The sequence below is a fragment of the Bison bison genome, unplaced genomic scaffold (assembly GCF_000754665.1).
Source record: "Bison bison bison isolate TAMUID 2011002044 unplaced genomic scaffold, Bison_UMD1.0 scf7180017864097, whole genome shotgun sequence".
Lineage (NCBI taxonomy): Eukaryota > Metazoa > Chordata > Mammalia > Artiodactyla > Bovidae > Bison > Bison bison.
In genome coordinates this window covers 1,096,119-1,108,200 of record NW_011494669.1, presented here as the reverse complement: position 1 = coordinate 1,108,200, position 12,082 = coordinate 1,096,119, and the positions used below count along the sequence as shown (strand labels likewise).

The 12,082-nt window shown below is 40.3% G+C and overlaps 1 protein-coding gene across 1 annotated transcript in view; it reads right to left on the bottom strand.

Moving 5' to 3' along the window:
* LIPN (lipase, family member N) overlaps positions 1-12,082 on the bottom strand; it is a 21,122-nt gene that overhangs the window by 702 nt on the left and 8,338 nt on the right. The window contains exons 5-8 of the mRNA XM_010838534.1: positions 11,024-11,160; positions 6,211-6,357; positions 5,232-5,303; positions 4,629-4,700 (exon numbers count right to left, since the gene is read on the bottom strand). Coding sequence (XP_010836836.1) covers positions 4,629-4,700; positions 5,232-5,303; positions 6,211-6,357; positions 11,024-11,160 — 428 coding nt within the window. The remainder of the gene's footprint in view (positions 1-4,628; positions 4,701-5,231; positions 5,304-6,210; positions 6,358-11,023; positions 11,161-12,082) is intronic.

Sequence of the window (12,082 nt, the reverse complement as noted above, 5' to 3'; positions counted from 1 at the left end):
CTGTTTATTTAACTTATATGCAGTGTACATCATGAGAAATGCTGGACTGGAAAAAACACAAACTGGAATCAAGATTGCCGGGAGAAATATCAATAACCTCAGATATGCAGATGACACCACCCTTATGGCAGAAAGTGAAGAGGAACTAAAAAGCCTCTTGATGAAAGTGAAAGTGGAGAGTGAAAAAGTTGGCTTAAAGCTCAACATTCAGAAAACGAAGATCATGGCATGTGGTCCCATCACTTCATGGGGAATAGATGTGGAAACAGTGTTAGACTTTATTTTTCTGGGTTCCAAAATCACTACAGATGGTGACTGCAGCCATGAAATTAAAAGAGGCTTACTCCTTGGAAGGAAAGTTATGACCAATCTAGATAGCATATTCAAAAGCAGAGACATTACTTAGCCAACAGAGGTTCGTCTAGTCAAGGCTATGGTTTTTCCTGTGGTCACGTATGGATGTGAGAGTTGGACTGTGAAGAAGGCTGAGCGCTGAAGAATTGATGCTTTTGAACTGTGGTGCTGGAGAAGACTCTTGAGAGTCCCATGGACTGCAAGGAGATCCAACCAGTCCATTCTGAAGGAGATCAGCCCTGGGATTTCTTTGGAAGTAATGATCCTGAAGCTGAAACTCCAGTACTTTGGCCACCTCATGCGAAGAGTTGACTCATTGGAAAAGACTCTGATGCTGGGAGGGATTGGGGGCAGGAGGAGAAGGGGACGACAGAGGATGAGATGGCTGGATGGCATCACTGACTCGATGGACGTGAGTCTGAGTGAACTCCGGGAGTTGGTGATGGACAGGGAGGCCTGGCGTGCTGCAATTCATGGGGTTGCAAAGAGTTGGACACGACTGAGCAACTGATCTGATCTGATCTGATACAAAGGAGGGTATGTTAAATGCTACAAAACATTCCCCAAATACGATGGAAATGAAGACAAAGAAGAAATTATTTTCAACTGAGGTTTCATGTAAAGAGCAGTCATTTGAAGGGCTTCCCTGGTGCTTCAGATGGTAAAACGTCTGCCTGAAATGCAGGAGATTGGGATTTGATCCACGGGTCAGGAAGATCCCCTGGAGAAGAGCTTGGTTACCCACTCCAGTATTCTTGCCTGGAGAATCCCATGGACAGGGGAGACTAGTGGGCTACCATCCAAGGGGTTGCAAAGAGTTGGACACATCCGAGCAACTAACACTGTCATTTTCATTGAGGAAAGGTTGTATTTTAAAGATAAGGATGAAGGTGGGCAGGCAGATAGAGCATGTGTGCCATGGTCAGGAATGGCAAGCTGCCCAGTGTACCCCAAAAAGAAACTATGTAAGGGAATACGGTAAGATATAAGACTGGAGACAGTCAAGGTCTAAATGCCAGGTTAAGGCAGTTGGGCATCCTTCAGAAGTTTTAGAGACAAGGCAGGGTCATTTCTCATAGCTCTGCCTAGTTTGTGGGATGACTTGAAGAAATTTGTTGGGAAGGGGTCCCGAAAAAATACAGGCAGGCAGTTTGGATTATCCTCAGAGCAGGATAACTGAAGCTGTTGTTCAGTCGCTAAATCATGTCTGATTCTGTGATGACATGGACTATAGCCCATCAGGCTCCTCTGTCCATGAGATTTCCCAGGCGAGATTACTGGAGTGGGTTGCCATTTCCTTCTCCGGGGATCTTCCTGACCCAGGGATTGAATCCACATCTCAGGCACTGGCAGTCCTATTCTTTGCCACTGAACCACCAGCGAAGCCCTCAGTTGAAGCTGTAGAGATGGCTAAACTATTCAAACACAAAGGGGAGAGATATGGGAAGAATTGTGGAGAATTCTGATAATTGAGAGCAGTGAGGGTTAGAGAGTAGCTAGTGAGAGGATAAAGAGAGCAATCAAAAAGGGAGGGAAAAAAAACAGAGTGTTACATTATGGAAACCCAAGTCTGGGTGGTAAGTTGCAAGGAGTCTATGGTAACTAACACTACAAGTGAGAACAGGCAATTATGTTTGGCAATTAAAAGCCACAAATGATCCCATGGACTGAGGCCTGCCAGGCTCCTCCATCCACGGGGTTTTCCAGGCAAGAATACTGGAATGAGTTGCCATTTCCTTCTCCAGGGGATCTTCCCCATCCAGGGATTGAACCCAGATGTTTCACATTGCAGGGAGACTCTTTATAGTCTGAGCCACCAGGGAAGGTACCTTAAATAGAACAGCTATAATAAAAGGATGAAGACTCAAACTACCTTTTCCAGTGTTCAGGAGTGAGTGGAGAAGTAGAGATACTTAACATATTTAGATATTAAAAAATGTTGATAAAAACAGAATGATGGAAGCATGGATTGATAGAATTGAAGGCTTGAGGGAAGGGTTTCTGTTTGTTTTTTTGTATGAAACAGGAGTTCATTTAAGATAGTAAGAGAAGCCAGTAAGAATAGATGAGAAGAGATGGGATTGAGGACACAAGACAGGATAACTTGGATAAGAGGACCATCATATTCTGAGAGTGAAAGGAAAGACAGAATCAAAAAGACAGATAGATTTTAAGGTGGATTAGAGGGAAGTTAAGAAATTTCATTCACAGAACAAATGATTATCAAGGGACTATTGAGTGCCAGCTACTCTACCAGCTGGCACAATACTGAACAAAACAGAAGAAAATTCCTACCCTCATAAGGCTTATATAAGTTAATCTTTTTATTCTCAAGAAAACATAAAATGGACACAGAGGTTGTGTTGGGAACTTATGAAGAGGACACACTGTTGAGAACGGAATAAAAATTGACTTCCAGTCCAGGTTCGATGCACGATACTGGATGCTTGGGGCTGGTGCACTGGGACCACCCAGAGGGATGGTATGGGGAGGGAGAAGGGAGGAGGGTTCAGGATGGGGAACACATGTATACCTGTGGTGGATTCATTTCGATATTTGGCAAAACTAATACAATATTGTAAAGTTTAAAAATAAAATAAAATAAAAACTGACTTCCAATGATACAAAATTGCAAGCAAATAAAATAGAATTGGCCTGGAGTAGGGTAGGCCCAGCTAGCTTAACTGTAAATTCTGAGAACATTTACAGTCTCAATTTTCACATCATATGCTTCAATATTAAATCTTTTGGGTCAGTTTTGCCTCAATAAAGCTGAAAAAAGAGAACTTGATAATAATGGTTTTATGTGTATGTGATTTTTTGGTCTTATTTTCTTGTAAATATAAACAATATATAAATATAACATGTTCATGAAAAACAATGAAAGAGAACAAAAGTGTGTGAAATCCAAAATAAGAGCCTCCTTTTACTCCTTTATCTGCATCCACTTCACCTTTTCTTTCTTCCTTTTCTTGAGAGTTATCACTTTAACATGTGCTGTTTATTTTTTGGCCTTTTTCTAAGCATTTGCAAATATATGCATCTGTGAATTTATATTGTCTGAGAAATAGGAGAAAACTTTTGTGGGTAATGAAAATGTTCAATATCTTGCTTGTGATATGGTTACATGAATGGATATATTCGTTGAAACACTGAGTTGAACATATAAAATCAGTGACTTATACTGTACGTAAATCACATCTTAATCATGCTAATAAAAAATAATATAATTATATACCACACTCATTGTCTTAGAAGCTAGCAGATTCATTTCCCTAACAATTCAATCTGTTACTGAGAAATTGAGGGCTTCCCTGATGGCTCAGCAGTAAAGGATCCTCTTGACAATACAGGAGACATGGGTTCAATCCCTGGGTGGAAAAGATCCCGAGAGAAGGAAGTGGCAACCCACTCCAATATTCTTGCCTGGGAAATTCCATGGGCAGAGGAGCCTGGCAGGCTAATGTCCATGGCATTACAAAACAGTTGGACATGACCTATTGACTAAACAACAACTGAGAAATTTACTGGTCTGATCGACTCATTTGAGGTCCAGAAACAATTTAATTGACCTCTGTTTGTACCCATAGCTTTAAGTATGCCAGTTTGGGAAAATAAAGGAAAAATTTAATTTAACATTTTTAGTTCATACTGAGAAGCCCAGCTTCTGACTTAGAAAAAAAAATGGAAGCTTGGCAACAGCGTTGATTAAAAGTATCGGATGGCTAAATGAATACATAAATTTTGGTATGGAAAGTTAGAGGGAAAAAGATGCCTTAAGACTCCACTCCCCACAAGTGGATAATTCTCTTAACTTCTATGTGCAATTTTATTTTTTTCTGTTGGTATCAAGAAGTATGTATTCAGTTACTATATAAATTTTATCATACAATTTTAATTATTATGCAGCCATTACAATTATATTAAAAATGTCTCTTGCAACATTAGTTATGTTTTGCTATGACTATAAGTAAAAAACAAGATTGAAAGTTGTGGAAAAGCAGTGATGTTGTGATTGGAAGAAATGTAACAAAATATTGATCTATCTAGTTATCTCTGGGTGGAGGGATTATAAACAGTTTAATTTCCTTAGTATATACTTCTTTTATTTTTAGATTTTTTGAAATAAATAAATATTTAAAATACACTATGAGAAATCTCTGTATACCAATGTGAATGTGACCAAGTGCCAGCTAGGATTCTTTTTACTGTCAAATAATTTATCATGATAATTTTTCAAAGCCAGCCTTCTAGGGTTGCTCTGAGTAACTCACCTGATTGTAGTGACGCCTGTTTTCAGCTTCACTTCCCCAGTCATAAGCTCTGAATTCATCAGAATGGTAAAGCTGGAATGAAATGTTTTATAGAAAAGTAGTGTTCAGAATAAGAATTACGATTGTTAATAGCAAATCTTAGAAAAGTATACTGTATGCTGGGAAGAAAATAAGGCTTCTGCATCACCGGAGGATATAAATAAATTTGTCAGTGTGCAAAACAAGATCAAGAGAAAGGGAGGCCATGAATTCCTTGGTTTGAAGGAAAAGCTAGTGAGAACCCGAGACTCACTGAGGGAAATCAAACGGCAGGTATTTCTCTCTGGGGAAGGCTCAGTTCTTCTGAGGTTCTCCAAGTTTGTTTAGTTTCAGCTCAGAGCCTACTTTACAAGCTCGTATTGAAAATGGGATTCATTTATGTGACTGACTTGGTCTGCACATACCTTGTTCTTTCTCTTAAAATCCGGGGAAATGCAACTATAAAGATGCAGAAAAAGGTTAAATGGAAGCTAGCTGCCAAGCTTCTTAGAACAGACATGCTAACTCTGTCCTTTCAAATATAAAGAAAATAAGGGGAATGGTTTTCCGTGACAAAGACACTACCTGTTTTAAATGCAGGATGTTCTGTATTGATGATCCAGTGGGAGCATGGGACATATACACATCCATTCGGCTCTGAAGATAAAACAAAACAAAACATATTAAAGCAATGACCACCCAATGAAAAAACTGTGCCTTTAAGAAGCAGAGAATAATTATGCTAAGAATGAATAAACAAATATTGCAGTAGAATGGCAAGGCAGAATCCATTCCATTCCATTCCATGCTGTTTTATATGTTTCAAGTGGTGCATTTTATTTGAGGCTAACGTGATCCAACAAGACAGGGCACAAAGAATAAGTTTAAAGCCTCTTTCCTAGGATTTTATTTTATTTTTTAATGCATTGTATTATAAAATCAAGCTGACTATAGTAAGTGGTGGCTAATTCCAAACATGTGAAACTGCTACCTATTGTTGGACAACTATTAGCTTAAATTTGACCAGAGATGAAAGGATGAAGCTGCCTATTCTCTTCTCCAGTCTTCACACTGAATATCTAATCTTCTAGGCAGAGAAAATCTCTGCCTTTAAAATGAGTTAAGAACACTGCATTAATTTATGTAATATGATAGATGCATCAAAATGAAACAAAGGGAACTTCCTTGGTGGCTAAGTGGTAAAGAACCCACCTGCCAATGCAGAAGACACAGGTTTGATCCCAGATCTGGGAAGATTCCACATATCGTGGAGCAACTAAGCCCATGGGCCACAACTATTGAGCCTGTGCTCTAGAGCCCAGGAACCACACTACTAAAGCCAGCGTGCCTGGAACCTGTTCTCCAGAACAAGAGAAGCCACTGCAATGAGAAGCCCACGCACCTCAACTAGAGAGTAGCCCCTACTCCCTGCAACCAGAGAAATCCTGCACAGCAACAAAGACCCAGCACAGCCAAAAATAAATGAATAAAAAACAAAAAGAAGAACCAAAGGAAAGCTGGAATTTCTAAAAGCATCAAACGGCCCTCGAATCATTATACATACCATATTCATGTTTTTCTTGTTGGATCCTGCCCATAAAGACATAAATTCTCTACATATCACCCATAATATTTTATTGTTGCAGATTTTGATAGAAGGTGACTTCCCTATACTTTCTTCTAAAAAGAAACCTTTGGTACCAAACAACTTCTGTAAAAAATAAAAAATAATTATTCTTTCAAGAATCATTTTCAGACTTCTTGACATTCCCTTCACCCCGGAATGAGAATTCTTAGGAATCTATTTATATTCATTTATTTTTTTCCTGTTTTGCTCAAGGAGACCAAGTTATTTTGGAAAAGTAACTATTTATAAATCAATCTTTACCTAGGGAATATCATCAAACGTAATTTACAAGGAGATGGTAGCAATGATCTTCAGCCCCAGATTAGTTAATTTATCCATTATGAAAGCTCCCCTGACATCAGTCCAATCAGGGATTACCTATATTTCTCATTAACTGGCAAAAGAAGTAGAACAGTTTCTTCTTTAAGATCAAACATTGCCTTGATTAGGAAAGAAAAGCAGGGTTTTACCCATGTACACATCACCTTTCTGATAGTGTACCAGAGTGCATGACTTTCATGCTAAAAAGTAGAGGAAAGTGTACTGAAGGGAGGGTGCCATTGGATAGAAGAAAATGATGTCATGGGCGACAGCTTGATTAAAACTTCTAGAGTTTATAAAAGCAAGCTTGGGTGCGGATCTCCGATGGAATGACTGGAGCTTCTGGGGCAACAGATATTATGGAGGGGTAGGAGTAGAGAATGGGACTTAAATTGGCAGAAAGTTTAATAGGGAATTAGAAACTGAGATAAATTAGGGGAAATACCAACCTCAGACCTGACCTATGTAGGCAAAGCAATACATATGCAAAACAGGTAAACTTAGTGATACATGTGTCTATCTCTGGATTTACTTTAACTAGTTTGCCTGCTTGGAGAAGGCAATGGCAACCCACTCCAGTACTCTTGCCTGGAAAATCCCATGGATGGAGGAGCCTGGCAGGCTGCAGTCCATGGGGTCGCTAAGAGTGGGGCATGACTGAGCGACTTCACTTTCATTTTTCACTTTCATGCATTGGAGAGGGAAATGGCAACCCACTCCAGTGTTCTTGCCTGGAGAATCCCAGGGACGGGGGAGCCTGGTGGGCTGCTGTCTATGGGGTCGCACAGCATCGGACACAACTGACTTGATTTAGCAGCAGCAGTTTGCCTGCTTAACTCTGCCCCAATGTAGAAAACATCCCAAATTAATGGATGCCAACACATTTTGAAATAGAACTATCAATCACACAAAAGGGAAGTTACATTGTGGTTTAGTCGCTAAGTCGTGTCCGAGTCTTGCAACCCCATGGACTGTAGCCCGCCAGGCTCCTCTGTCCATGGCATTTTCCAGGCAAGAATACTGAAGTGGATTGCCATTTCCTTCTCCAGGGGATTTTCCCAACCCAGGAATCTAACCTAGGTCTCCTGCATTGCAGGCAGATTCTTTACCAACTGAGCTATGAGGGAAGCATTGTACTCAGTCATTCAGTTGTGTCCCACTCTTTGCAAATCCATAGATTGTAGCTCTCTAGGCTCCCCTGTCCATGGAATTTTCCCAGCAAGAATACTGGAGTGAACTGCCATTTCCTCCTTCAGGGGATCTTCCTGACCCAGGGATTGAACCCATATCTCTGCATCTCCTGCATTGGCAGGTGGATTCTTTATCACTGAGCCACCTGGGAATCCCTGTTTATTGTTGCTGTTGTTCAGTTGCCCAGTCGTGTCTGACTCTTTGAGACCCCATGGACTGCAGTACACTAGGCCTCCCTGTCCCTCACCATCTCCCGAAGTTTGCTCAAATTCATGTCCATTGCATTGGTTCATGTCCATTCAGCCATTTCATTCTCTGACACCCTCTTCTCCTTCTTCTCTCAATCTTTCCCAGTATCAGGGACTTCTCCAGTGAGTTGACTGTTCACATCAGATGACCAGAATACTGGAACTTCAGCTTTAGCATCAGTACTTCCAACAAATATTCAGGGTTGACTTCCCTTAAGATTGACTGGTTTGATCTCCTTGGTGTCCAAGGGACTTTCAGGAGTCTTCTCCAGCACCACAGTTCAAAGGTATCAATTCTTTGGCTCTCTGACAGTTCAGCTGTCACAACTGCACATGACCATTGGGAAGACCATAGCTTGACTATATGGATCTTTGTTGGAAGAGTGATGTCTCTGTTTTTCAACACATGTGTAGGTTTGTCACAACTTTCCTGCCAAGAAGCAATCACTTTCTGATTTCAGGGCTGCAGTCACCATCTGTAGTGATTTTAGAGCCCAAGAAGGGGAAATCTGTCACTACTTCCACCTTCCCCCCTTCTGTTTGCCATGAAGTGATGGGACTGGATGCCATGATCTTAGGTTTTTTAATATTAGTTTCAAGCCATCTTTGTCACTCTCCCTCTTCACTCTCATCAAGAGGCTCTTTAGTTCCTCTTCACTTTCTGCTATTAGAGTGGCAGTATTTGAATATCTGAGGTTGTTGATATTTTTCCTGTATATCTTGATTCTAGCCCGGCATTTCTTATGATATGCTCAGTGTATAGGTTAAACAGAGTGACAACAGACAGCCTTGTCATACTGCTTTCTCAATCTTGAATCAATCAGCTGTTCTATACAGGGTTCCAACTTTTGCTTCTCAACCCACAGACAGGTTTCTCAGAAGACAGGTAAGATGGTTTGGTATTCCCATCTCGTTAAGAGCTTTCCACAGTTTGTTATGACCACAGAGTCAAAGGCTTTAGCATAGTTGATAAAACAGACATAGACCTTTTTTTCTGGAATTCCCTTGCTTTCTCTATGATCCAGCAAATGCTGGCAATTTGATTTCTGGTTTCTTTTCTTTTCTAAACCCAGCTTGGACATTTGAAAGTTCTTGGCTCACAAAATGCTGAAGCCTAGCATGCAATATTTTAAGCATGACCTTACTAGCATGGGAAATAAGTACAATTTTCCAATGGTTAGCACATGCTTTAGTACTACTCTTCTTGGGGATCGAAATGAGGACTGACCTTTTCCAGTCCTGTGGCCACTGCTGGGTCATCCAGATTTGCTGACATATTGAATGCAACACCTTGATGGCATTATCCTTTAAGGTTTTGATTAGTTCTATTGGAATTCCATTGCATCCATTAGCTTTATTAACATCAGTGATTTCTAAGGCCCACTTAACTTCGCACTCCAGAATGTCTGGCTCTGGGTGAATGACCACATCATTGTACTAACCCAGTTCATTAAGATCTTTGTTGTACAGTTCTTCCATGTTTTATTTCTATCTCTTCTTAATTTCTTCAATGTCTGCTAGGTCTCTACTGCTTCTCTCCTTTACTGTACCCATCTTTGGGTGAAATGTTCCCTTGATATCTCCAATTTCCTGAAGAGATCTCTAGTCTTTCCCCACAAAATATGATCCACTGGAGGAGGGAATGTCAAATCACTCCAGTACACTTGCAGTGAGAACCTCATGAACTGTATAAAAGAACAAAAAGATATGATACTGAAAACAGTATTGCATAAGAACCTGGAGTGTTAGAGCAATGAATTAACGAAAATTGGACGTGGTCAAGCAGGAGATGGTAAGAATAAACATAAACATCTTAAGAATCAGTGAACTAAAATGAACGGGAATGGGTGAATTTAATTCAAATGACCATGACGTCTACTATTATGGGCAAGAATCCCACAGAAGAAATGGAGTAGTCCTCATAATCAACAAGAGTCCAAAATGCAGTACTTGGGTGCAACCACAAAAGTGACAGAATGATCTCGGTTCGTTTCCAAGGCAAACCATTCAACATCACAGTAATTCAAATCTATGCCTCTATCACCTGAAGATGGTAGAGAAGCTGAAGTTGATCAGCTGAAGCTGAAGACCTAGCAGACCTCCTAGAACTAAGTTTATTAAACAATACCAAAAACCTACTATCAAATCAATCATGAGGTCTCATGAAAGTTCTTCCTTGTGTTAACTCACAAATCCTTTTTTTTTTCCCATTCCTACCTCTCCACCACAAACCAGGATCTCATCTTAAAAATGAATTATTGATATCCTGACTTGTCTCTTTGATCTCATTTTGGCCACAACTTATTTTATCCTTCAATTCACATTTAAGGGGCAATCTTGATAAAATACTAGTCAGTGAGCTTTTTAGAGAAACAAAAAGCAAACAGAGAAAAACTTTTAATGGATAAAATCTTAAATTCACAATTGACCATCAAACCAGTTTTCCAACCAATGGAAAATAACCAATAAATAGTTGAATGCAGTTTTCCAACCAATGGAAAATAACCAATAAATAGTTGAATGAATAATTCAGCTGTAAAACCTTTAGGCTTTGGCATTTTCGCTTTAGTAAATTGAAGCAAGCTCCCATATGGAAAGGGGTATATTATTCCAACTTATCTAACATCAAAGTCAAGGACATCAGTGATCAAATCGAAAAATGTCTTCCATTTGAGCACTGTGAATTCATTGACATGCCCAGTGGAACAAGAACAGAAAAAGGAAACTGCCGTAGCAGTCAGCTCAGCTAGAAATTCTGAGTTATACTCAGGTCTGTTAATAACTGAGTATAGTGAGTTATATATGAGAGCTGTAGATGCTGTGACGTAGACACACACACACACACACACACACACACAGCACCTGCCCCCAGAGTCTGGGATCTACAGATTTCAAAATGTCCTACTTTTGTTTCATAGATTTTCAAATAATAAGGGTCTATCCTCCAAAAGGAGATCCTCATATACACTGTGGCAAAAGGAAGAACTTACCTTGATTGCAGAACTTGGAAGTTGGAAAAATCTGGTAAAAATGCCCGTGGGATATTTGAAAGAGACCACAGGACCCAAGGCAAAGTTCATTTTGATTCTTTGTGCCAGTTCAGGCATGGTGGCAAAGGCTACAAACCCTAAGAAAACATGAGATAAGACAACCGCATTAAATTTAGGAGTAGTGATGTAATGTTTCTACTAACAAAAGTGAAGCTCTCCTTTTTCATTTTATTCTTCTACTGCAGCAATTGGGGGGGATGAATTGGGCAACTCTTCTGAGTTATTCTGCAAAGTTAATCTATTTTCAACCCTGTCTACTCTCAAATCTCCATTTCTTTCTTATTCTGGACATTTAACTTGGTTGGGGAAAGTTAGGGATAAATTGCTGAAGCAACTCCTGCCAAGTACACTGAGCATGCCCTCAACCCCCACCAAGCGGGGGCTAAGTGCTGGCAGTATTCTCACTCTACTCCAACTTGGAGATGACAGAGTCACGGAACCTCTAGAAATAAATGATCAGTTTGTAGGAGGTAAATCAACCAGCTCTTTATGCATCACCATATAGCTATTCTGGAGGAGGAAATGGCAACCCACTCCAGTATTCTTGCTGGGAAGATCTCATGGACAGAGGAGCCTGGCAGGCTGTAGTTTGTGGGGTTACAAAGGGTTGGACGTGACTGAGCACACACACACAGCTATTCCACGGTTTTTCTTTCTCAGAGTGGAACGAGATTGCATTGCTCCCAGTGCTTCATTGCATACTTACCAAACCTCCAGAATCTTCTCTGCTTCCAAAAGGTCCACCATGGTCCCAGGAAGGACCAAGTGTCTGCATTTATAAAGCAATAGCACTGCATTTGTATCTAGCAATATGAGGGTGAAGGTGGTGGGGCTCAGGCCCACACAGGAAAGTCTATGTGGAGGTTCTCTTTGTTTTGATTCCCTGTTGTGCTTTCCTGGGCCCCCCTCCATTGTGTGTGTGTGTGTGTGTGTGTGTGTGTGTTTACGCACGCGCAAAACCATGGCAGAAGTTTTTTTTTTTTTTTTTTTTTTATTTTT